Below are 27,880 nucleotides of genomic sequence, written 5' to 3'. Positions count from 1 at the left end.
GAAAAGAAAGAACTCCACTCTTCAGAGAGGGTCAAATGATTTATTAAATGTTAGGTCACATGTTTACAAAAGTGTTAACATGTATCGTACCTTGCTACCTTCAAAGTGTTAAAACGCTCCACCAATGTTATTATGTCACTTCCATTCCCCAACACCTCCCCTATTCCACCCCAATTTGTATTCTCAGTTTTGTAATACAGGGCCGAGGGGTATTACTTGATATTACCATTCCTTTGTTTCTTTCTCCATGTACCAAAGATGAGTAAGATCATACAATATTTGTCCCACTCCCTATGAGAAGAACATGATGTCCTCAGGCTCCATCCAAGTTGTAAGAAATTTCATGATTACATCTTTCCTATGGCTGCATTGTATCCTATCGTGTTAATGCTCCAATGCTTTGTTACTCATTTATCTGTTGCTGAACAAATTTATGATTTATTTCTATATCTTGGTGGTTGTACTCATAATTGCAATAGATATAAGTGAGTATATGTATTTTCACACATTTTATGTAAAAAATTTAAAAATTAATGTTTTTGTGTTGAGTTGTGTTTGTCCTTGGAGCAACAGCACAGAGGTAGGGCTATCGCCTTTAACATGGCAGACCCATGTTCAGTTCCTCTTCCCCTCTTGGAGAGCCCAACAAGCTGCTGAGAGTATTGCACCCGCATGGTAGAGACTGGCAAGCTACCCATAGCGTACTCGACATGCCAAAAACAGTAACAAGTTGCAAAATGGAGACTGGTGTCCGCTCGAGTAAATCGATGAGCAACGGGATGACAGTGACAGTGATTGTTTATAATGCTTCCTAAATAGTAACAAGTACTAGCTAAATAATAACAAAATAGTAGCTTTACTAGATATAGAGCAGATTTATTTCATGCAAGAAATTTGAACTGAATCTTGTGGAGTGGGAAATTAAAAGAGACAGCGTTCAGCAATGTCATATCTGCTGCAAAGGAGTAGGTGGGTAATGTGTAATACACAGGCCAGAAGGCATTGCTCTGCAATCTGGCAGTCAATAATTTCTTCAGACTGGAACGAAACATAGTTTATAGAAGGGAGGGACAGACTCTACTCCATTGAGAACTGGAGAGGTGTCAATGTCCTTTGAATCAACCAGAGGTTTCAAGGTAAACTGCTGTAAAATAGTAGTCAGAAATATGTACAACTGCATACGGGACAAGCCCTCTCCAACACATACTCTTTTTCCTGAAAATGAAACAAAAATAGAATAGTGTTTTTTAATAGTGTGTGAATAATCAGACAGGGATAAGTTCAAAGGGTTATATATTATAAATATTATCGCATTTATTTCCTCAGTTCCACCTTGACAGGCCACCAGTTAGTCAACCTCTGAATTCTCTTACATGTTGAGGCATTCCTTTCTCTTTGCTAAAAGTCTCTGGAATACAGAGACAGACTCCTTTTCCTGTCTGTAGTAATCTAAAATTGTAACACCTCACTAATGTTAGTTTCTGAGTTCTTTTTCACATCTTGTTACTTCCCTTATTCCTGCCAATGCCTCCAAAAATTAGTATCATCTTTAAACTCTCCAATTGACCATTCTGAGTATGTTACCACCTTCTGCCCAGAAACCTGGTTATGTTGAAGGAACATCTCAGATGGGCCTTTCTTTAATCTCAAACTGCTGTTCTCTATCCCTGCTGACCAGAAGATACAAGTCTTCTCTCTAGGCTCCTGCAGCAACTCCTGAAAAACATTCTCTTTCTAGTCTCATCTGTTAATGAGTCTTCCTCTTGGTATCCCTGAATATAGACCTAGGTCTGTTACATATAATGTCCTCAGTGAATTTTTGAATTGTCTAACTGGACAGGGCAGGAGAGAAAAATCTTTGTGGAGTTTTATTTCCAGAACAACCCCCTTTTTTATAGATAAAAATGAAGCTTGCTTGCCTGCTGAAGAGACCATGAAGTAGGTGCTCTTCTTAATGTTGCCACTTTCATCCAGGAGTTGGTCAGGATCAAATCCCTCTGGATTTGGAAACTCTTTGGCGTCATAAAGGACAGATGTCAGAGATGTAAAAATGTTTGTGCCCTGATAGAAGGAGGAAAAAAAGTGAGTTATAAAGGTCGCTGACTAGGGTAGGGGAAGGGTAGGGTAGAGGGGAAAAGTGGTGGAGCAGACAGTCAGTTGGTGGGCATTTGCCTTTCATGCAGCTTACCTGGGTTTGTACTCCAGCACTCCATATAATCTCTGAGCCTAGAGCCAGAAGTAAGCCGTCAACACAGCCAGGAGTGACCCCCCCCCCAAACCAAAGTAAATAAAATATTAAATAAAAGAGAGTGTCATGGGGTTCAAAACAAGTCTCTCATCTGATCATTTTCTTTTATAGATGTGAATGTTGAGACAACAGGAAAGGAGAATTTTTTTCCCTGAAACGGATCAGATTAATGAATAAGTCTAACAGGAATTAAACCATGTAAGGCAAGTCCAAGATATTATTTATTGACTGCAAGGCCAATCTTTTCAGCCTGGCCAAAGCATTTGCTTGTGGGAAAATTTAGGAAGTCCTCTGCAGTGCACTTTTTGGTTTGGGGGTCACATCTGGGATGCTAGGATCTCATTCCTGGCTCTTTACTGCTCAGGAACCACTCCTGGTGGGCTGGAGGACCAGAAGGGATGCAACAGACAAATCCTGGTTGGCTACATGAGAGGGAAGCACCTTATCTGCTGTACTACGTCTCTGCCCCTTTCACTGCATAGTTCTTTGTTTTTTTTTTTTAAGAGCATTATTTTTGACAGGTAAATTGCACTGTTATCTCAAGGTCCTGTCTTTGTAAAGTATAACATTTCCTTTTGGATCTATGTTATTAGGCCTTCTACAAAAGTCTAGGAGTCATATTCCTGAAAACCCTTCACTCTCATCAAAATCAGAAACTATTCACTCTGTGTTTTCAACTGATATGTTCTCACAGAAATGAAATAACATGTCTGACTTGTGATGGGATTTTCTTAAACTCGGGAATGTTATGAAATGTAATGACTTGAAGTTTGGTTTTCAGAATTAATGAACTATTTTCTTTCCATAAAATTAAGTTCTTTGGCTATAGGAAAGTTGTATAACATTTCAGTGCCTCATTGCAAGTGATATATAAATGGATAAGAAAATTTTATTTTGTTTATTATAAACATAAAATGAGGTGATACACTAAATTCCTTTACACATGCCAATGCTTGAGCTATTAAACCAGAAAGTATATGGGCCTATCTTCCAGGAGAAGGGACTTGTTACAAGTTAATTTTGAATGACAATGAGAGATAACTAAAGTTACTATCTTTGTTAGCCAAGAAGAGAGTGATCAAAAATTTGGACCTAGAACTCATGAGCAAATAGGAGAGTAAGAATCTACAAACATGATTGGATCATCTAAAAGTCTGTAACACTATTCTATGTAAATCTATCACTTGTATTACTTGTCATCCCATTGATCTTTGATTTGCTCAAGCAGGAGCCTGTAACATCTACATTCGTCCCTGTTGAGTCATAGTGTAGCCCATGATATCTGCTTGCTCCAGGAAAACGGAGAGACTCAAACCATTCATTCAGTGTTTTGATGAAGAAGTCTGACCATCTCGTTAGTGGGCAGTTTCAATTCCTTTTTGGGATACCTGAATAACGTTCTCATCCTGTTTTCTTAGGGCCCAGGTCTCTGAGGTGTATGTTAGTGCAGGAAGAATGGTGGAGTCAAAAAGATGTGCCTGGAGCTGGAGGCTTCGATGACTGCTTTAGTCTCAATAGAATCAAAGACCCACTTTAAGGCTAATTTTTTTTCTTTTTGGGTCACACCCAGCGACGCTCAGTGGTTACTCCTGGCTTTGCACTCAGGAATTACTCATGGCAGTACTTGGGGGACCATATAGGATGCCGGGGATTGAACCCTGGTCGGCCGCGTGCAAGGCGAACGCCCTACCCACTTTGCTATCTCTCCGGCCCCAAAGACTCACTTTAAATGATAAATGTTAGATAGAGCAGCATCTTGAACTCTCAGGAAACTTCACTGAGCTTGGTCACTGTGTGGATATGGTCGATTGTGCTGAATCCTTTTCAGAACGTAGCTTGCTTGCATGGTTGTCCTTTATCTAGTTTTCTGCCTATTTCATTCAGGATGAATCAATTAAATAACTTATAGATGATGGATGACAGGCAGCTTGGGAAATAGTTGACAGTGTCTTTTACAACAGAACAGTGTTGCTGGCTTTCCATTGGGATGGTACCTTGCATACGGACAGGTAGCATGTGAAGAGCCAAGCGAGTGTATTGACGAGTACTGGTGGCATATTCTTCAGGTCTTCGGGTCTGACCTTGTCTGGACCGGGACCTATAAATGCATGGCTGTGGGTTTTGTGGCACAGAGAGAGAAGAAAAATTCTCAAAATCTACCATTATATTATTGCTGGGGAATTGAGAAAAGAAGACAGAGGTGCTGGAGTGGTAGCACAGCGGGTTGGGCCTTTGCCTCGCACGTGGCCAACCCGGGTTCAATTTTCAGCATTCCATATGGTCCTCTGAGCACAGCGAGTATGATTCCTGAGTGCATGAGTAAGGAGTAACCTGTGTGTATCGCCAGGTGTGACCCAAAAAGAAAAAAAAAAAGAAAAGAAGACAGATACCAGAAAGAATGCAAATATCATGCAGTGACATAGAAGTTGCAGCTCCCTCCCAGAGTGGTGAGAACTTCCTTGACACTTCAGATTCATTGTGGTGACTCCCCACAACCTAAATTTTTGGATTAAGTAACAGCCTAGAGCCATACCCAAACTCTCAATTCGAAGTTGAAATGAACAAACAATAACATAGGATTGTCCTAAACTTAACAGAAATACACCTACCAGCAATTGAACTGTTTATCTAACTAAAAGTGATAAGTTTTAAAGAAAGATAGAATAATCTACATTCCTCATAAGGGATTAATAAATACCAACATATAATAAAAACAAACTGCAGAGGACAATGCCATGATTACTAAAAAAATAGTCAGAAGAAGTATATGTCATGGTATTTTGATTAGATTATCACACAAGAATTTCAAATCAGGGGCCAGAATGATAGTATAGCTGGCTGGGCACTTGCCTTGAGCACAGCCAGACTGGATTCTATCTGGGTCATCCCATATCATCCCCCTTGTACCGCCTGGAGTAATTCCTGGTGCAGAACCAGAAGTAACCGCTGAGCATCACCAGATGTGACTCAAAATGCCAAAACAAAAACAAAGACCAAAAATTTCAAATCATGTGATACAGTCACAGTTTTAAAGGAGTATTTATTTAGCAATAGCTAAGAATAAATGAGAAATATTGATAGTCATTATAGCTATGAAACTTCTTTGGAAAGACCTCTCCAACAAATAATTACTACAAACTATGAAATACACACTGGAAAAGAGTCAAAAGCATGGAGGTTCTGAATTACAGAAAGCACTTAAAAAAGAAAGAGTTCCTGTGCTTTCCATTTTTGTGACTTTATCTGAGGGTAGGTTTTAAAAAATTCATTGTTCATACCCTGACTATAAGACAAAAAAAATCAACATTTTTGTTTTAGGTCCAGTACTGAAACAACGGCTGAACACAAAAAGAATAAATCCGAGAAAAGAAAGCTCCAAAGAAGAGGGGTGTATAGACTCAAGTAGATTATATTTGCATACTTAAAGGGCTGATAGCCTATATTCCTAAGAAGTATAGAGGAAAAAATTTTCACATTTGGAATAAGGTATTCACTGAACTTAATGTTCTGAGTCACAGCATGAGGCAGGCCATTGGGGACAATGTACATATATCTCTGGATTTCATGTATCAAGGCATCCATGTAGGGCATGTTGCTCCTGTCCTGCATTGAAGGACTCCGGTGTCTGCCAATCACACGCTCAATCTCCTCCTTGGCTTTAGCTTGGCAAGATAAATATTGGAATTTATACAAAAGGGACAAGATTTCACTTTCTTAATCATGCTACATTGTGTGAAAGATGAGAAGTGGAAAATTATGTTCGCTTGCTCTAAGTTTTGGGGTTTTTTCTTTTGTATATTACAAATGAAAGTTTATTAAAACTGAACATGAGTATTGTAATGAATAAAGAAATCTTGGTGCTTTGATAAAATGTTTTTAAAAATTAAATATAAAACCGAATGTGGAGTTGGTCCTCTTTCTTTCCTACACCAAAGGAAACTATTACTGTAGATCTTTACTTTAAAAAGAAATTATTTTTGAGTTACCAAAAGATAACAATTACAAAGTTGTCCATGATTGGGTTTCAATCTTACAATGTTCCAGCATCAATCCCTTCACCAGTGTACACTTCCCACCACCAATGCCCTCCTCAATTTCCTTCCTTCCACTCCCACCCCATCCTCAGTCTGCCTCTATGGCAGGCACTTCTCTTCTCTCTCTCGTTCTCTCTCTCTCTCTCTCTCTGAGTCTTGCTAATGGTTTGTCAATCTTGTTCATTTTCTTAAAGAACTACCTCTTGGTTTCATTGGTCTTTCATATAGTTTTTTGGTGTTCCAGCTCTAATTTAACTTCTGCTCTATTTTATTATTACCTTCCTTCTGCCTGGTCTGGATTCTTTTGTGGTCCTTTTCCAAGATCTTAAGCAGAGGATTCAAGTTATTTATGTGTGGCCCTTTCCTCCTTTCTGATAAATATCTGTAGAGCTATATATTTTCCGCTTAACACTGCTTTTGCTGTGTTCCACGAGTTCTGGTAGTCATGTGCTCATTCTCATTTGGTTCCAAGAACCTTTTTATTTTGTCTTTGATTTCCTCTAATCTACTGGCTGTTCAGCAGTGAGCTGTTTTAATTTCCACTTATTTGATATGATTCTCCTGTTCCATATGTCACTAAATTCTTTTTTCAGTGCATCATATTTTGAAAAGAAAGTTGATATAATTTATATCTTCTTGATTTTATGGAAATATATTTTATGGTCTAGCATGTGATATATCTTGGAGAATGTTTCATGAGAATTGGAGACGAATGTGTATTTGACCTTTGGGGGATAAAAAGTCCTATATATACCTACTAGCCACATCTCCTCCATTTCTTTATTCAAAACCAGAATTTCCCTTTTTATTTATTTTTAAAATTTTATTGAATAATCGTGAGATAGTTATAAGCTTTCATGTTTCGGTTACCAGTATTTCCTAGTTTTTGTTTTAGTTTTTCCAGTTGTGTCAGTTTTTCCAGTTTTTTTTTCACTTGTTTTTCAGGTTTTACTGTTGTTATTTTATCAAGGTGATCAAGCTGTGTTGATGTCTCGAACTATTATTTTTTTACTACCAATGTCTTCCTTGAAGTCTATTACTAGTTGTTTGAAGTATTTTACTGGTCCCTCATTGGGAACATAAATATTAGTAGTGTAATTTCTTCCTGATGTGTATATTCCTTGATCATTAATAAATTGCCTTCTCTGTCCTTTCTAACCATTTTCAATCTGAAATATATGTTTTCAGATAATAGTACGCCCACCCCAGCCTTTTTGAAATTGTTTGCTTGAAGAATTGTTTTCAGGTCTTTAATATTGAGTCTGTGCTTGCTCTGACTATTCAAACATAATTCTTGTGGGCAGCAGATTATTGATTCAGCTTTTTAATCCATTTTGCCACTCAATGACTCTTAATTGGTCTTTATCAGAGAGATGATGGATGCAGGTACTCCTTACTAAGAGTTCAGGGCTAGCTTCATCCATTCGCTGTGGTGGGAGATGCGGTGATCTGTGCTGTATTTCCATGGTGCCTGTGGTGGTCTTGGGTTGGTTCCTTCCAAAACACTATCAGTGTATCCCCCTGAATGCCAGGGAGTACTCTGTGAGAACTCGGTGAGTGGTGATCTCTTCTTTCCCCTTCAAGGTTTCTCTTTGGTGCTCCTGGGTAACCTGTGTGAAGCCTCTTGGGCTGATTTGGTACATGTTCTTTGGCCTGAACTTTTATCAAAGATTGGGGTTATATTTTTTATTTGCACTCAGTGTCATTTTTGTGGGTTTGGGAAAAATGCTGATTGGAATTGGGGCTAAGGGCTATTGGCCTAATGTATTAAGAGACAGCCACGTTGCTCTGGTGAGCATTCAGCATAAGAGCCTGAGACGAAGGTGTGGGACTTATGGTATATGAAAAGGGAGATTAACTGGTGGTCATGTTTTGAGGAGGGACTGGGCATTAGTGGCAGATCAGGGTTGGTTATCAAATATGTGTGGTTCACCACTGCAACAGTTCATTAAAAAAATATTTTTACTGCCACACTGCCACCGCCAAGTTGGGTCTTCCGTGATGGGGTGGGGCACCTAACCTCCAAAGGAAGGGGGCACCCACTATCGGAGTCACCTTTAAGTTTTATTTTAAAATAATCATAATTTCCAATTCTTGGGTATCTTAAATTCTACTAAATATATATTTCATATATAAATGTATATGTTATCTATAATAAATTCATTGCATATAATAGATATCATGCAATAAATTGTTACAAAATATACAAATGTAATAAATTATGTAATTATGACATGTCTTTATATAATATGCATTATATGATATATTACAATGTAAAATAAATTTTATATATCCGAATTGATATGTAATATGTATATCATATGTGATATATATGATGTGTTGTATATCATATATGGGGTGTTAATATATATGATATATAATATGAATTCGATTATAAGCAATCACTTTCACTGTCACTGTTATCCCATTGTTCATCAATTTGCTCGAGTGGGCACCAGTAACGTCTCCATTGTGAGAGTTGTTGTTACTGTGTTGGCATATCGGATTCACCATGGGGAGCTTGCCAGGCTCTGCTGTGTGGGTGAGATACTCTTGGTAGCTTGCCAGGCTCTCTGAGAGGGGCAGAAGGATCAAACCTGGGTAGGCTGCATGCAAGACAAATGCCCTACTGTTGTGCTATCACTCAGCCCATTATAAAATATATATATAAATATAAATTATGTTGTAAATATATAATAAATTTAATCATATATTATATATAATAATACACATTATATATAATCCAACTATAGTGTGAAATTAATTTCTGAACTGTAATTCACCTTTGGTGGTGTTTTTTTTTTGTCAAACTCGGGAATCTGGGATCCAAACTCTCACTAAATAGCATGTAGTTTAACAGCTTCATGTTTGCCAGAGTTTCAGCTTTTTTGGCCACAGCTGGTGGTACTCAAGTCTTACTCTGGATATAATCTCATGGATCCAATCAAAATATGTGGTGCTGAGGATCAAACCCAGGTCGGATATATGTCAAGCAAGTACACAACTCTCTGTCCTATCACTCAGATTCAAGAGTGTTTTTTAAACTGAGAATGTTTCAGGTTTTTGACTACCCAGTATGAGGAGGAGAGCAATATTACAGCAGAAAGGGCTCTTGTCTTGCGTGTGGCCCAAAAAGGGTTCAGTCCAAGCATCACATACGATCGAATCCCTGAGCTCAGAGCCAGGAGTGATCTCTGTGCAAAGAGAAAGGAGTAGGCCCTGAATACAGTTGATGTGGCCCCAAAACAACAAAAACATAAACAAATATAATACTACTCAGTATAGGTGATTAATAAGTAGGAAAATTGAATAAAATATTTAGTTGACTCAGCATAGACTCAGTATAGATATGGACTGAATGATAGCACAGCAGGAAGGGCGTTTGCCTTGCACACGACTGACCTGGGTTTGATTCCTCTGTCCCTCTCAGAGAGCCTGGCAAGCTACCAAGAGTATTCCACCCACACCAACAGAGCCTGGCAAGCTCCCCGTGGTGTATTTGATATGCCTAAAACAGTAAGAACAATTCTCCCAATGAGATGTTTCTGGTGCCCGTTCAGAAAATCGATGAACAAAGGGATTACAGTGCTACAGTGCCACAGCATTGATGAACAGTTGGCATTTCGACATATATTTAGAATGTAAAATATGACAGAAAAAACATACAACTTGTTAACTTTATCAGTGTATCACTGAATCACTGTCATTCTGTTCCTCATCAATTTGCTCGAACGGGCACCAGTAACATCTCCGTTTGTCCCTGTCACATGCTAGTGTAGCCCAATGTCGTCTGCTTACTCCACGAAGAGCATCAAGCCATTTGTTCAGGGTCTTGAGGGAAAAGTCTGACCATCTCACAGGTGGGCGGCCAGGTGTTCTTTTGACATTCTATGGTCTCATCTTGGTCAGTCCTGTGATGTCGTAATTGATCTGCGCTTGCACCATCAGGTCCTTGATTGATGCTTCTGATGCCAGCATGCTTGCATTGAAAGTACTGACAGTCAGTCATTTTTGTCCTTCTTTGTTTTGGCAGCCTAGTTTGGGTCTGAGATTTTAGCAGCCTCTCCTTACTCGTCCTTCCCAATGCTACCATATTGGGGGCTCTTTCAGGGTCAGGGGAATGAGGCCCGTTATTGTTACTGTCTTTGGCATATCAGATACGTCACAGGTAGCTTGTCAGGCTCTGCTGTATGGGCAGGATACCCTTAGTAGCTTGCCAGGCTCTCCAAGAGAGATGGAAGCATTGGGGCAGCCTCTAATGCCCTTTACAAGTGTTCCTGAATGTAAAGTATACTGAATGCAAGTTTTTGGTCAATTGGCATGTGGTAACTATCTGCACGCTGACAAACACATACCTGAACACGTCTCTGAGCAGCACCTGGGACATCTGTGGCCTCACATTGATCTCTTTGTGGTTGATGGAGTGCACCCAGAGGTTGTTGAGCAGCTGGCTGAGCAGGACCCCAAGGCAAAGGGTCTGTGTCAGAGTCTGTGACAGGTTGAACACCTGCGCCAAGTCGCAGGTCACCTGATGATTGGTGGGCAGCACCTTGCAGTGGATGAGCCACTGCACTCACTGCCACCACGGCTCCCTGCCCAAAAGCTCTGTGACTTGGCCTGGCCGGGGCAGGCGGTGATGCTGCACGGCCGCCATGGTTTCTCTGCACCCCGCCTACGCCATTCTGTGGGAATCTTGTAAAACAGCCAGCGATGTCCAGCAGGAATCATGTGTAGAGTTCTAGCGGGGACAATGCATAGAGTTCCATGCCTGGCGTGCTGAGCCGCATACTGTCTAAGGCGAGATGGTGAGCCGGGTTCAGGAGAGCATGAGGGGTTCAGGTGGCATCAGCAGCATCTTTAACTTTATACTTTCTTAAAATAGTTTTGTGTAGGATATTATTTTGTACACTTTATGAATAAAGAATAAGTCCAGAAAAGTAAATATGTACCATAATATACAGTTTTATGTGGTACTTTCTATCCCTGACTCTACAATTTTAAAAATTGAATAAGAATGTTAGTAAAATGAGATTGTTTATTTTTGTTTTGTGCTTGCTTTTTTATTTATTGAATCACCCTGTGGAAAGTTACATAGCTTTCAGTCTCAAGTCTCCGTTATACAATGCTCAACACCCATCCCATCACCAGTGCACATTTTCCACTACCAGGAGCCCCAGTATACCTCCCCTCCACCCCACTCCCCACCTGTGTAGCTGATAGATTTCACTCTACTTTGATTACCTTCAATATTTCAAGAAAAAAACTCACTATTATTGTTTGGACTTTTCCCTCAAAGTCAGACCTGTTGAAAAGGAACCATTTCATAATGTTTTACATTGCTGACAATTAAGAGATTTCTGTATTTTTGTAAGAATGTCCAGGGAAATTTCTGCCAGAAATTTCATCACTGCAAGCTTTTACTTCCCTTTTGTGGTGCTCATAAAATGGAAAACCCGAGAGAGAAAAACCCTTCCCTCCTGGCGCCTCATAGGGCAGTGGCTCAGGTCACAGTCTAGAGACATTTCTGCGAGTTGCTCATGCCCAAAGTAGTTTAGTTGGCCTCTGGAATCATGGTCGTGCATCAGTGGAAAGGCCACATATGTGTGGCAATGCGCTTAAATCTCGGCGGAGGGCGGAGCCGGTACCACCCTCATCCCGGGATCTCCCGAGTGTCGCATTGCTGCCGGCTCATATCTCTTTTTGTGCTCATGAAGTGGTGGTCGCCATGCTGTGCTAAGAAAAGAAGGGCCGAGAGAGAAAAACCCTTCCCTCTTGTGCCGCATGGGGCAGTTCACAGTCTAGAGACATTTCTGCGAGCTGCTGGTGCCCAAAGTAATTTGGTTGGCCTCTGGGATCATGCTCGTGCAGCAGTGGAAAGCGAGATTTATTTAAGTTGAGGTAACAGTTTTCATATATTGCTTCATATTTATAGTTCTAATTTGGTAAGTTTTGTTTCTTTGAAACTTAAACTGTCATTTAAGTATGACTAATAATTAGCTAGAAAAACACTTAAAAAAACACTTGAATGAATTTGGGACCTGAGCAACTTGCTGCAGAAATGGTTCTGAACTTTGCAACAGGCCACTTTTGCCAGGCCACTCCAGATGGTAGCAGGTGGAGTCCCTCCGCCTGCCCCCTAGGATTCCCAGCGGCCGCCATCTTCTAGAACTCAGCAAAAGCTCCAGGTACATAGCTATGGTGCTGGCGGTAAAAGCCAGGCCTCATGGCACAGGAGAGGAATCGGCCCTTCTCCTTCCCCCCCACCACGATGGGACTCTGAGATGATGCCCACATATGGCCACCATCTGTTTAAACTCCCACACAGCTATGCTCCAGAGACTCACACGAATCTCGAACCCAAGAACTTGCTTTGCTATCTCTCCAGAACAGAATTTTTAAAATTTTAGATTTCCTAGAGTGCGCAGCTGTGACATTATATTTTATCCATAACAAGCAATACAAAACAAATTGTCTACATTGCCTTTTCAGCAGGTCTGACTGGTGGTGGGACTGGTGTAGAAATATCAAATGTAACCAAAGTAGAGAGAGAGTATTGTGCAAGTTATCTGCCACACAGGCAGGGAAAGGTTTGGAATGGGGAGAGGGGGACACTGGGGATTTTAATCCCCAGTAGAAAACATGCACTGATGAAAGGATGGGTGTTTGATGATTGTATGATCCAAGCTCAAACATGATATATTTGTTACTGTACTTCACGGTAAATGAATAAAAAGGGGGAAATGACCACTTGGATGACTTATTCTACAAGGAAAACACAATGAATGTTAAGAAATATTGCTATCTATCTCTTCTTCTTTTTTTTTTTTTTGGCTTTTTGAGTCACACCTGGCGATGCACAGGGGTTATTCCTACCTCTGCACTCAGGAATTACCCCTGGCAGTAGAAAGGGGACCATATGAGTTGCTAGGAATCAAACCCGAGTCGGCCGCGTACAAGGCTAATACCCTACCCGCTGTGCTATCACTCCAGCCCCAAAATATTGTTATCTCTTAAATTAGCTTAGGGTTTTAGATATGGAAAAAGGCAGTGATGAGTCTGACATCACATAACTACTAACTAAATAAGTTAGAATCTTAAGTCACTGCTATTACAACTATAAGCCATTTTCTCAGTAACATGCTGCCAAACTAGCAATGGAATATAGGAAAATCTGTCACTATAGTTATAAGAATTATAATCTTATGATATTCAAATTCAATGATTTTAAAATTTACCTTCTCTTTTTTTGATGCTTTTTATTATTTTTTAAAAATTTTTATTAATCACCATGTGGAAAGTTACAAAGTTCTCAGGTTTCTGTCCCAGTTATACAATATTCAAACACCCATCCCTTCACCAGTGCCCATATTCCACCACCAAAAACCCCAGTATACCCCCCGCCCCCCCACCCCCAACTGTATAACTGGTGAATTTCACTTCATTTTCTCTTTACCTTGATTACGTTCCATATTTCAACAGAAAACTCAGTATTGTTGTTGGAGTTTCCCCCCAAGAAAGACAGCCTTACTACCAAGGAAGCATTTGATAATTAGTTTTCCATTGCTGAGAATAAAGAGATACGTAGCCCCACTGCTCCAAGTACATAACACTTTTTTTTTTCCTTTTTCCTTTTCCTTTTTTTTTCCCCCTCATCCCCCTTCCTCATAGTATGGTGGACGCCACGCCGCGTTTCTCCCTGAAAATGGGAAACAACTGGGAAAGAGGGATATTTCCTCTTCTCGGCCGGCATGGGGGCTGTTGCTTAGTTCGCAGTCCAGAGAAATGGCTGCTACTTTAATAACCTTCAATATTTCAACAAAAACTCACTGTTATTATTTGGAGTTTCCCCCCCAAGTCAGACCTCTTTAAAAGGAACCGTTTCACATTGCTGACAATTATAGATGTTAAGGCGCGTGGACGCTGCCGTTTTGGATTTCTGTATAAAGTCCAGGGAAAAATTGCTGTAAGAAGTCTCTGGAATCAAAGTTTTAGGTGCAGAGGGTCCGTTTCACTCTCAGCAGCTCGGAATTTATCTGGGCCGAGGGCATGCCGGTTACACCCAATTTCCATGATTCCCTAGGAGACCCAAGTGTAAAAATTGTATACCTCTGGGTTAGGAATCTTAGAAGATGGCTCCTGCCCTGTGGATGTTGCTGCTGCCGCCATTTTCCATGCAGGAAGACAGGGTGGGGAGGAAAGATCCACCCCCGGGGCAGCACAGAGTTGTAGTCCAGTTCGCAGTCCCAGTGCATTGCTGTAAGAAGCTGTGCTCGATGCCCGAATGTGTTAGGCCTCTGGAATCAAAGCCTTTAGGCGCAGAGGGTCTGTTTCACTCTCAGCAGCTCCGAATTTAAAACTTTACCTTCTCATATTGAAAGGCTCAGATTTATCTAGATGAGAATCATTAAATTCAATATCAACTATTATTAAGTTCAGAATGCACATAGAATGGCGCAGTAAGGGACAAAGTTGGAGAAAAATAAAGAAAAAGCATAGACAGATGTCATAGACCAAAAAATCCAAGTGAAAAACAAAAATTGAAGTAATAGGGAAGTATGATGAACAAACAGCTTCTGAAATACTTAAAGATTTGGGGGGGAAACACTCAGGTAACATAATAAGCATAGAGGTATAGGAATGAATGAAATTTTTTGGCTGTTTGTTACTTGAAAGTAATACAACTGGATCACATGCCACCATAGCAAGGAAACCAATAGCCTTTGCTATGTGAATTTATGATACAATTTCATTTTTGTATGATAATCTAACTTGAACTTAATACATACAATGATAGGAGGGTGTCCTAATGATGAATGTTTGTTTGTGCAATGTCTTGGCTGGTACAGTGTAGGACAGTCATCAGTGTTGAATGCCAATACCTGCCTGGAATTTTATCCTGTGCATTATCCTGATCATACCTGTGATCTCCGGGTACTTCAGTAAGAGCAGGAGTCCATATATCAGGGTGGTAGTCATTGTCTCTGTTCCCGCAACAAACACATCCGATATGGTCATGATCAAGTTGGCCATAGTAAATTCAGGTTTTTTATTATGTTTTTCATAAAAATGGTGTGTCAAAATGACTTGATAAATGAATAAATTCGTTTTTTATTTTTATTGTTGTTGTTTTGGCCACATACTATGGTGCTCAGGGCTAACTCCTGCTCTGTGCTGGAGGATCACTTCTGTCAGGCTCAGGGACCATATTGAGTGTCAGGGGTTGAACCCAGGTTGGTGACATGCAAGGCAAATGCACTAGCCACTGCACAAACACTTCATCCCCTAAATAAATTCTTAGAAGTAACGTAAAACAACTCAATATAGCATCATATTTGATTAATTTTCTTATTTAGAAAACTAAACCAGATATTAGAAAGTACTGTAGTTCAAATTAAAAGGGAATAGTTTTGAAGTTAAGATATTTTTGAGGTTAACATAACTTCAAAACTACCTTGCCTGCCATCAAGCTACAGAGGCAGGCTTGGGGAAAGGAGGTGGCCAGAGGGGAAACTGGGGTCATTAGTGGTGACCCATTGGGGATGGGTGTTCGATCATTGTATGACTGAAACCTACTTATGAACAGCTTTGTAACTATATATCTCATGGTGACTCAATTAAAAAAATTAGAATTATAAAAGAAAGGGGAAAATACCTTCAAAAAGTTAAATTAAAATATAGTAAAGGCGGGACTGGACCAATAGCACACTGGGTAGGGCTTTGTCTTGCATGCGACCGACCTGGGTTTAATTACCAGCATCCCACATGGTCCCCTGAGCACCGCCAGGAGTGATTCCTCAGTGCAAAGCCAGGAGTAACACCTGAGCATTGCCGGGTGTGACCCAAAAAGTATATATATATATTATATATATGTAATATATATATAATATATATATATTTCCTGCAGAAGCAAAAAGGTACAGTCGAAATGACATCTGCACTTATATGTTCATCACAGCACTGTTTACAATAGCCAGAATCTGGAAAAAAACCCGAGTGCTCAAGAACAGATGGCTGGTTAAAGAAATTTTGGTACATATATACAATGGAATATTATGCAGCTGTTAGAAAAAATGAAGTCATGAACTTTGCATGTAAGTGGATCAACATGGAAAGTATGCTAAGTGAAATGAGTCAGAAAGAGAGAGATAGACAAAGAAAGATTGCACTCATCTGTGGAATATAAAATAACAGAGTAGAAGACTATACCCAAGAATATTAAAATTAGTAACAGGAGTTTGGCTCCATAGTTTGGAAGCTGGCCTCATATGTTGGGGGAAAAGGCAGTTCAGATAGAGAAGGAAACATCATGTAAGCTCTGCTTTGAGGACCCGCTCGAAGGGGAGATGCATGCTGAAAGTAGACTAAAGATTGAACACGATGCCATTTTCCAAAATAGACCATGTACTGGGCCCGAGAACATACCTCAACAGAATCAGAAAAATGGAAATTGTATCAACCATCTTTTCAGACCACGAAGTGCTGAAGATAGAAGCTAACCACACACCGACATGGAGAACCAAATCAAGCACCTGGAAATTAAGCAACTAAATATTGAACAAAGAGTGGGTCAAGAAGGAAATCAAAGAAGAAATCAAAATATACTTAGAAACAAATGAAAATGAGGACACGAGCTACCAAAACATATGGGACGCAGCTAAAGCCATGTTAAGGGGAAAATTTATAGCTCTCCAAGCATTCCTCAGGAAGGAAGAAAGGGCCCAAATAGAGAACTTGACTTCACGGCTCAAGACCTTAGAAAAGGACCAGAAAAAGGAACCCAAACCAGAACGAAGGAAAGAAATAATAAAAATTAGAGCAGAAATTAATGACATGGAAACCAAAAAAACAATCTGAAAGATTAATGAAACAAAGAGCTGGTTCTTCAAGAAAATAAATAAGATTGATAAACCGCTAGCAAGACTCACAAAGAAAGAGAGAGAGAGAGAGAGAGAGAGAGAGAGAACCCTAATCGAATCAGAAATGAAAAGGGGGACATCATAACAGAAACCAGTGATATTCAAAAAATCATTAGAGACTACTTTGATGGTCTATACCCCACAAAACAAGAGAACCTAAAAGAAATGGATGAATTCCTTGAATCCTACAATCTCCCAAGACTGAACCAAGAAGACTTGGAATACCTGAATAGACCAATTAATATTAAGGCAATTGAAACTGTAATCAAAAATCTTCCCAAAAACAAAAGCCCAGGCCCAGATGGATCACTGGCGAATTCTTCCAAACATTCAAAGAAGACCTGCTGCCAGTTCTACTCAAGCTTTTCCAGGAAGTTGAAAAAACAGGAACTCTCCCAAACAGTTTTTATGAAGCAAACATCTTCCTAATACCAAAAGCAAACAAAGACGTCACTAAGAAAGAAAATTATAGACCAATATCCCTGATGAACACCAATGCAAAGATCCTCAACAAAAAACTAGCAAATAGGATCCAACAACTCATCAAGAAGATCATACACCATGACCAAGTGGGATTCATCCCGGGGATGCAAGGATGGTTTAACATTTGAAAATCAATCAACATAATCCATCATATCAACAAAAGTAAAGATAAAAACCATATGATCATTATCAATAGATGCAGAGAAACCATTTGACAAGATCCAACATCCGTTCATGATGAAAACCCTCACCAAAATAGGTTTTGGAGGAACTTTCCTCAAGATAGTCGAAGCCATCTACCACAAGCCTACGGCAAGCATTATCCACAATGGAGAAAAACTAAGGGCCTTTCCTCTAAGATCAAGCACAAGACAAGGATGCCCACTCTCACCACTTCTCTTCAATATAGTACTGGAAGTACTTGCGATAGCTGTTGGACAAGAAAAAGAGATTAAGAGCATCCATATAGGGAAGGAAGAAATCAAACTCTCACTATTTGCAGATGAAATGATAATATATCTAGAGAAGCCCAAGCCTCTACTAAGAAACTCTTAGAAACAATAAACTTATATAGTAAAGTGGCAGGCTACAAAATCAATACCCAAAAATCCATGGCCTTCCTATATACAAACAATGAGGCAGAGGAAAAGGACATGAAAAAAGCAATCCCATTCACAATCGTACCCCAGAAAATCAAGTACCTCGGAATCAGCTTAACCAAGGAAGTAAAAGACCTCTACAAAGGAAACTATAAAACGCTACTCCATGAAATAAAAGAGGACATGAGGAAATGAAAACATATACCTTGCTCATGGATAGGGAGAATCAATATTGTCAAAATGGCAATACTCCCCAAAGCATTATACAGATTCAATGCGATCCCTATAAGGATACCCACGACATTCTTCAAAGAAACGATCAAGCAATCCTAAATTGCATATGGAACAACAAAAGTCCACGGATAGCTAGAACAATTCTTGGGAAAAAGATGATGGGAGGCATCACTCTCCCCAACCTCAAACTTTACCACAAAGCGGTAATAATTAAAACAGCATGGTACTGGAACAAAGGCAGACCCGCAGACCAATGGAACAGGGTGGAATATCCCTACACACAACCCCAAATGTATGATCATCTAATCTTTGATAAGGGAGCAAGAGATGTGAACTGGAGCAAGGAAAGCCTCTTTAACAAATGGTGCTGGCACAACTGGACAACCTCATGCAAAAGAATGGGCTTAGACCTTGACCTGACACCATGCACAAAAGTCAGATCAAAATGGATTAAAGAGCTCAATATCAGACCACAGAACATAAGGTACATTGAAGACAAGGTCGGCAAAACCCTCCACGATATTGAAGATAAAGATATCTTCAAAGATGACATGCAACTGGCCAACCAAGAGGAAACAGAGATCAACAAATGGGACTACATTAAACTAAAAAGCTTCTGCACCGCAAAAGATACGGTGACCAGAATACAAAGACTATCTACAGAATGGAAAAGGATATTTACACAATACCCACCAGATAAGGGGTTAATATCAATAGTATATAAAGCACTGATTGAACTCTACAAGAAGAAAACATCCAACCCCATCAGAAAATGGGGTGAGGAAATGAACAGAAACTTTCCCAAGGAAGAGATACGAATGGCCAAAAGGCACATGAAAAAGTGCTCTACATCACTAATCATCAGGGAGATGCAGCTCAAAACAACTATGAGATACCACCTCACACCACAGAGACTAGCACACATCCAAAAGAACAAAAGCAACCGCTGTTGGAGAAGATGTGGAGAGAAAGGGACCCTTCTACACTGCTGGTGGGAATGCCAACTAGTTCAATCCTTTTGGAAAACAATATGGACTATTCTCAAAAAATTAAAAATCGAGCTCCCATTTGACCCAGCAATACCACTGCTGGGAATATATCCCAGAGAAGCAAAAAAGTATAGTCAAAATGACATCTGCACTTTTATGTTCATCGCAGCACTGTTTACAATAGCCAGAATCTGGAAAATACCTGAATGCCCTAGAACGGATGACTGGTTGAGGAACCTTTGGTACATCTATACAATGGAATACTATGCAGCTGTTAGAAAAAAGGAAATCATGAATTTTGCATATAAGTGGATCGGCATGGAAAGTATCATGCTAAGTGAAATGAGTCAGAAAGAGAGAGACAGACATAGAAAGATTGCACTCATCTGTAGAATATAGAATAACAGAGTAGAGACTAGCACCCAAGAATAGTAGAAATAAGTACCAGGAGGCTGACTTCATGGCTTGGAGGCTGGCCTCACATTCTGGGGAGAGGGCAACTCAGAGAAGGGATCACCAAGTATAATGCGGTCGGATGTCATGCGGGGGAAGGGTGATGCAGGCTGAATGTGGGCTAGAGACTGAACACAGTGGCCAATCAACACCTTTATTGCAAACCTCAACACCTAATTAGAGGGAGAGAGAACAAAAAGGAATACCCTGCCACAGTGGTGGGGCGGGGTGTGGGTGGATGGGATTTGGGAGGGTAGGAGGGATGCTGGGTTTACTGGTGGTTGAGAATGGGCACTGGTGAAGGGACGGATTCTTGAACTTTGTATGAGGGTAACAAGAACACAAAGATGAGTAAATCTGTAACTGTACCCTCATGGTGATTCACTAATTAAAAATAAATAAAGGAAAAAATAAAAAGAAATAATAAAAAGAAATAAAATAAAAATCAACCTTAAAGTCAAAAAAAAGTACTGATTTATTAGCTAATTTTGTATCCTGTAATAACTGAATTTGTTGACAAGATCTAGCAGTTCACTTTGTGGAGTTTTTAGGGTATTTCATATGTAAAATTATATTGTCTGCAGGCCAGAGTGATAACACAAAGGTCAAGACACTTGCCCAGCATGGTGGCTGTGCTGTAACCACTAGTTCAAATCCTGGACTTCGAATGTGGCTCCTGAGCTTTTCTGGGCATGACCCACAAACAAGCAAATACGTTGTCTGCAAATAAAGACAATTTTTTTTTAATTTTTCAAAAAAAAAAGAAAAGAAAATGTTCCGTGTGCACTGGCAAAATATGTACTCTTTATTTTTGGGGTCTAAGGCCCTGTATAGGTCTGTTAGCCCTCTCTCTTCTATTTCTTCCTTCAGAGCCAGTGTTTCCTTGCTGAGTTTTGTTCTTGTTAATCTATCCATTGGTGACAAGGCGACTCCAACTACTATTGTATTGCTGGCAATGTCCTCCTTAAAGTTTGCGAGCAGTTGTTTTAAGTATTTAGCTGGTCCCTCATTAGGTGCATATACATTTAAGAGTGTAATTTCTTTCTGTTGTACATAACCCTTGATAAATTAAAAATGGCCTTCTCTGTCCATCTGATTTTTTCAACCTGAAATCTATGTTGTTGGATACTTTTACGGCCACCCCAGCTTTTTTGAGGGAGTTGTTTGCCTGCATTGTTGTTTTCCATCCTTTAACTTTCAGTCTGTATTTGTTCTGATTGTTCAGATGTGTTTCTTGTAGGCAGCAGAATGTTGGTTTCAGTTTCTGGATCTATTTTGCCACTCTGTGTCTCTTGATAGGTGCATTTAGACCATTGACATTGAGAGAGATTATTGTCATGGGGTTTTGTGCCATCTTTCTATAAGGGTTTGTTGCGGTTATGGGTTTTTTCCTCGTCTTACAGGAGCTCTCTTAGTGCTTCTTTCAGGCTTGGATTTCAATCTATGAAGTTCCTGAGCTATTGTTTATCTATGAGATGATGTATTTTTCTATATAGTTTGAGTGAAAGTTTGGCTGGGTAAAGTATTCTTGGTAAGGTATTCATTTCATTGAGTTTTTTCACGATATCCCACCATTGCCTTCGGGCTTAGAGGGTTTCCTCAGATAGGTCTGCTGTAAATCTAAGGGGTGCTCCTTTGTATGTGATTTCTTTCTTCGACCTTGCTACTTGCAGTATTGCATCTTTATCTGTGGCATTGATCATTCTGACTATGATATGCCTTGGAGTGTTTCTATTAGGATTTCTTTTAGCTGTCACCGTTCTGGCTTCTTGGATCTGGATGCTTGCAGTCTCTAACTCTGGGAACTTTTCAGCGATGATTTTTTTTAACTGTGGTATTTTCATTGGGGTTGGCTCCCTGTCCTTCCGGTACTCCGATGATTCTAATGTTGTTTCTCTTGGAGTCATCTCCTAGGTCTCTGATTTGCCTTAGGGACATTTGAAGGTCTTTTCCCATTGTTTGTTGTTGCCTGTACGAATTCTGCTGTTCATCTTCAAGATCGCTGATTCTGTCTTCAACCGGTGACATTCTACTGTTGAGAGTACCTATTGAGTTTTTAAGTTCATCTATCGAATCATTCATTTGTAACATTTCCTTCTGTAGTTTTCTTATTTCTGCTCTCATTTCTTCCTGTATTTTCTGTTATCCATTCCCACATTTCTTTCACTTCTTCCTTTAATTTTCTGTACCACTGTTCCACTGATTCTTTGAGTTCCTTAAACATCCTCAGCATTTCATCTTGGAATTCTTTGTTGGAGATATCACACTTGTGGGTACCTCCTGTTGAGGATTCGGGCTTTTTTCTTCATCCTCTACTCATAGTGGAGATTTGCGCTGTTTCTTCATGTTGTTGTGGATCTAATGAGGTAAAGCCTTTAGGTTCACTGGAACTGTTCCCTCTGATTGCCAGAAAAAATTCTGAATAAGATCCACCGTGGTCAACCTTTTCCTAGTTTAGAGTAATTCTTTCCTCGTGAACATTATTCTGCAACTTATGATAGGCATCTAGTGCAGCATTGGAAGAGATGTTGTTTCCAATTGGGCTGTATGAAAATTCTTAAATACACTTGTTTTTTGGTGGAACTGTAGTCAGCCAGAAAATTGTTGCCGTGTTGTGTTTGAGGTAGCCTGAACGCTTTCCACAAAATTAGATAAAGAAGGTTGGGAGTCCAAGGTGCTGGCAGTGTAGGATATAACTCGGCCACGGGCTCCACAGAAGGCCACGCCTACTTTTGATAAGGCCACGCCCCCATCGGTGGAGGCCACACCCCCAGTCAGTCCCAATGTTAATGTACGCTTTATGGGGATCCACAAGTACCTGTTAGAGGGGACCTGTTAAAGGGGACTGGCGATGATCACACAGGCGCAGAGGGCTCAGATGACGGCAATGCCCGCGGCATGGAAGCCCCAGGCACTGGACGTAGGGGACACAGGGCTGGACGGAAGGGGGCGCACGGAGATCCTGGGTATCTGTTAGAGGGGACTGGCGATGATCAATGATGCAATTCTTAAGCATGACTTGTCAACTCTGCTTAGAGAGTACTTCTATTCGATTACATTTCACAAAATGTTTGGATAATGATTCAACTATATTTCACAGAAATTTTCTGGGCAATAATTAGGTGTGTGACACTTTGACATTGGCATTGCACAAGTGGCTTAATATTTAACAGGTCCCATACCAACAATTTCACCATGGGTAAATAAAAATCAGCATTCTGAAAGGTTTGTCCTTTTGTAATGTACAGGACTTCAGGAACCAGGAATTTTAAAATACAATCAGTATGCAACAGAAATGAGAGTAGATAGCTAATGGCAGCATATGAAATTATAAAGAATCTAATGATGATTTCTAACTCTTTATTTTAGGAGCAATGTAATAATATCCCAGAGGATCAACTTTTTCTCTCATGGCATCTCCCCACTTGAGATGTGTATTTTCATATTAAGGCAAGCAGGTAAGTAGGGAAGAGCCCCAATGGCAATAGAATTCCTGGGAAGTGGGTTAATAGGGGTCAAGACAGATGCTGCAATAGCCGAAACCACCAGTAAGGAATTCACATATGTTAGCAGGGGAGAATCAGACAAGGTCTTGGGGAAAGGAGTAAGATCAAACTTGGGGAGATGAAACACTCAGGTCACTCTGTAGAGTGTTATGTGTTCACAAACTATGAACACCAGATTGAATACCAAATTGCTCCTTTCTGTGGAAGCACATAGCTGCCAATCACTTCTCTCCTTTTTCCTTGGAAAAATCCACTGAGGGTTCAAGATCCTGAAATGTAAAGTGAGGAAGGCTCACCTTGCTACAGCGGAGCATTGCTGCTCACGGGGGACTATTCATCTTATTGATGGTGTCCCGAGTCTTGCAAACCAAGAGTGAGCTTAGGCACTGGAAGTGGAGGCAGTTTCTAGAACCTGCTCTGACCAGAACTTGAACCCACCTCTCTGTCCTCAAGGCCATGGTTTCCCACAGAACTCATGAAAATTTAGATTGAGGCTGGAGTCCTCAAACTAAGACATGGCACTTCAGTGAAGGGAATTTTCCATTCTTACAGGGCTCAGAAACGCCTTGTCCCAAAGAACCCAGGGAAAGTGTGAGCACACTGTGGTTTCTGTCCTGCTCTACTCTGCTTCCTGTGCTTTCAATATCAGACACTGTAGAAATAGCAGGGGGGATGGAAACCAGGAGACAATCAGCTGGCAGGGCTGTACAAATGCATGATTTCTTTTGTTTGTATGGCCTGTGTAAAATTGAATTATATGTGTGTGTGTGTGTGTGTGTGTGATTGTACACACACACATACACCACTCTATCTTTACTCACATATCAGCATCTGCAGTTTACTTTTAACATTCATTCAGGGTCTTTAATTCTGTACCACACCACAAACAAATGAACAAGACCCTCCAACACCATTTCTATGTCACTCTTACTTGGCTTCTTCTATACCCTCCTGACCCTCCCACATATTCCACTGCTTAATAGTCCGGGTTTTATAATTCAAGACCTAGAGTTGGTCATTGTTCAAAACTGTCTATTCCCTGTTTTGTTGCTCTCTGTTCCACAGAAGCATGAAGTCATCCTCTATTTGTTACTAGAGAGGTGACCAAAGTGGGTAGATTTGGGCGTGGTCAATGGTCTTTGAATTTCCTTTCCTGAACTTTTGTTTCTTCTGGAGTTTCTCTTGGAGGGGGGTCCAGACTTCTCTGTGCCTGTTGCAGGTACCTGGTGAAAGTCTTATCATGCCTTAGTTCCTATTTTCTGCAAAGTTGGCTTTTTGCAACTTCAGAGCTATTGATTTCCCAGAAAATTCCTTGTCATTGCCTTAGGGGATGTGGATGGGGAGTGGGGGGTGGGAGAGAGAGGCTTCTCTGTCTACCTGCCTGTCTACATCAGTAGGCTTGTACACCACAGCTAGCCAAGCATCCATCAATCACCATGAACCATGGGGATTCGGGAGGTGGGAAAGACAAAGGAAAGATGTTGGAAGATGGGAACAACATAGCCTTGAAGATTTGGGAGGTGGGAAAGAGGGGAGTTGAGGCTGGGGAGGGGGGGTCTAGTAATTTGCATTGAAAACGTAATTTGCATTAAATTGTGGTAGGATGGTCATTTTAACAAAATTAATAATTCTACAAACTGAGGATGTATGCATACATTTTAATAGTGACATAATTTTATTTGTACAAATATTTTAGTTCCTAGTTTAGCAGATTTTAAGGTATTTGATTTTGAGGAGCATGATATGAATGATATTTTAAAACTATTTCTACTTCATTGTTTGTTGCATGAAGAAATGCCTTCTATTTTAGAGTGTTTATTTTGAAGCCCAAAATTTGCTGTACAGTCTTATTGTTTCCAGGTTAATTTTTTAAAGAGTCTTTAGGGTATTATAAGTATAATATCATTCCACTAACAAATAGTCATATAATTTGACTTATTTTTCAATCTGGATACACTTAATATCTCATTCTAGTCTAATTGATGTGCAAGGACTTCCAATACTATAATAGAATTATTAATACTATAATAATATTATTAATATAGTTAATGAGGCAGCACTGCAGTAGCATTGTCGTCCCATTGATCATTGATTTGCTCCAGCGGGCACCAGTAAGACTCCATTGTGAGACTTGTTATTAATATATCAAATACGGTTTGGGCAACTTGCCAGGCTCTGCTGTGTGGGCAGGATAGTCTCGGTAGCTTGGCGGGCTCTCAGAGAGGGACAGAGGAATAGAACCCTGGTCAGCCTCATGCAAGGCAAAAGCCCTACCCGATGTGCAATAGGATTATTAATACCCGAATAATACTGGGGAAAGTGGACAGCCTTGTCTTGTGTCTTATCATTGTAGAAAACTTTCAGGTTTTTAGCATTGAGCATGATGCTGATTGTGGCCTCGTGATAAAGGGCTTTAAATATAGTAAGAAATATTTTAAAAATATTTTAAAAATATTTTAAAATATTTTAAAAATATTTTTACTTCAGGGGCTGGAGCAATAGCACACCGGGTAGGGCTTTTGCCTTGCACGCGGCCGACCGGGGTTCGAATCCCAGCATCCCATATGGTCCCCTGAGCACTGCTAGGGGTGATTCCTGAGTGAAGAGCCAGGAGTGACCCCTGTGCATCGCCGGATGTGACCCAAAAACCAAAAAAAATAATATTTTACTTCATTGTTTGTTGTATGAAGAAATGCCTTCTATACTAGAGTGTTTATTTTGAAGCCAAAAATTTGCTGTACAGGCATATTGTTTCCAGGTTAATTTTTTAAAGAGTCTTTAGGGTATTATAAGTATAATATCATTCCACTAACAAATAGTTATATAATTTGACTTAATTTTCAATCTGGATACACTTAATATTTCATTCTTGTCTAATTGATGTGCAAGGACTTCCAATACTATAATAGAATTATTAATACTACAATAATATTATTAATATAATTAATGAGGCAGCACTGCAGTAGCATTGTCATCCCATTGATCATTGATTTGCTCCAGCGGGCACCAATAAGTCTCCATTGTGAGACTTGTTATTAATATATCAAATATGGCTTGGGCAACTTGCCAGGCTCTGCCGTGTGGGTGGGATATTCTCAGTAGCTTGGCGGGCTCTCAGAGAGGGACAGAGGAATAGAACCCTGGTCAGCCTCATGAAAGGCAAAAGCCCTACCCGATGTGCAATAGGATTATTAATACCCGAATAATACTGGGGAAAGTGGACAGCCTTGTCTTGTGTCTTATCATTGTAGAAAACTTTCAGGTTTTTAGCATTGAGCATGATGCTGATTGTGGCCTCGTGATAAAGGGCTTTAAATATAGTAAGAAAATTTCCTTCTTTTTTTATTTCCTTGAGTTTTTACCATGAATGGTTGTTGAATTTTAATGAGTACTTTATATTGGAGCGATAGCACAGAGGGTAGGGCATTCGACTAGCATGCGGCCGACCCGGGTTCAATTCTTCCATCTCTCTCAGAGACCCCGGCAGGCTACCCGTGGAATATTCGGTATGACAAAAGCAGTAACAACAAGTCTCACAATGGAGACATTACTGGTGCCCACTCAAGCAAATCAATGAACAATGGGAAGACAGTGCTATAGTGACAGCGCTCCAGTGCTTATGTTGATATGTGACATTGCATTGACTGTCTGGCATATATTAAAGCATCTTGCATTCTGGGTATAAATCTCACCGATTGGTGGTGTAAGATAATTTAATGTCTCTGGATTTTATTTCCTAATATTTTGTTTTGGATCTTTGCAACTATTTTTGTTAGAGATATTGGTCTATAATTTTAATTTTTAGTGATATCTCTGTCTGCTTCCAGTGTGTGGGTAATATAGAAATTATAGAATCTGGGAGAATTTAGATTTATGTAACTTGCAGAAAGAGCCTGAAAAGGATAGGATGCAGGTCTTTGGAGGTTTGGAAAAACTCTCTAGTACATCAATCTGATTCAGGCTTTTGTTTTAGGGAGTGATTTTTATTACCATTTCCATTTCTTTGTCAGTAATTGGCTTGGGAATTTTTTCTGTTTCCTTCTACCTCAGTATTGGGAGGTCATAGATTTCAAAATTGCATCTATCCATACAAAAAATTTTTATGGTAATCTCTGATTATTCTTTGGATTTCTGTGGCATATATTATACAGCTCCCACTTTTGTTTAGGTTCCAGTTCATTCAACTTTTCTCTTTTATTTGTGAATCTAGCTAATTAATGTTAATTAATCTTGCTTATTCTTTTGAAAAGATTCTTGATTTCAGCCAATGAAACGAAACAAAACAACAAAAACTAGCACCAGGGAGATTGTATAGCAGGTAGGGTTACACAAACTTGGGTAGCAGTTCCACGTTCAATCACCTCACTACATCTGTTCCACAGAGTACTGTCAAGAGTGATCTCTGAGCAGAGATCCAA

General features: G+C 39.9%; 1 protein-coding gene across 1 annotated transcript; it reads right to left on the bottom strand.

Annotated features, from left to right (window-relative positions):
* Positions 1–1,033: 1,033 nt before the first annotated feature.
* Positions 1,034–22,972, bottom strand: LOC101550296 (cytochrome P450 2C42-like). The gene is made up of 5 exons (XM_055118658.1): positions 22,789–22,972; positions 15,201–15,365; positions 5,723–5,910; positions 1,920–2,061; positions 1,034–1,215 (listed from the first exon to the last, which is right to left on the bottom strand). The coding sequence occupies exons 1-5, from the start codon at positions 22,970–22,972 to the stop codon at positions 1,034–1,036; spliced, it is 861 nt and encodes a 286-aa protein (XP_054974633.1).
* Between the last annotated feature and the right edge of the window lie 4,908 nt (positions 22,973–27,880).

This window comes from Sorex araneus, chromosome 11 (assembly GCF_027595985.1).
Source record: "Sorex araneus isolate mSorAra2 chromosome 11, mSorAra2.pri, whole genome shotgun sequence".
In the NCBI taxonomy this organism is placed as follows: Eukaryota; Metazoa; Chordata; class Mammalia; order Eulipotyphla; family Soricidae; genus Sorex; species Sorex araneus.
Note: the sequence above shows the minus strand (reverse complement) of the source record. Positions and strands in the feature narration are given on the sequence as shown.

Bases quoted from the DNA above. Each gene is read 5' to 3' on its own strand.
- LOC101550296 (XM_055118658.1), bottom strand. From the start codon at position 22,972: ATGCTTAAGAATTGCATCATTGATCATCGCCAGTCCCCTCTAACAGAT. The intron at 15,366-22,788 runs GTCCCCTCTAAC...TCATTTATCAAG, and splicing joins TCGCCAGTCCCCTTTAACAG to TCATTTTGACACACCATTTT. The intron at 5,911-15,200 runs GTATGATCAGGA...TATCTTGCCAAG, and splicing joins GAAGTACCCGGAGATCACAG to CTAAAGCCAAGGAGGAGATT.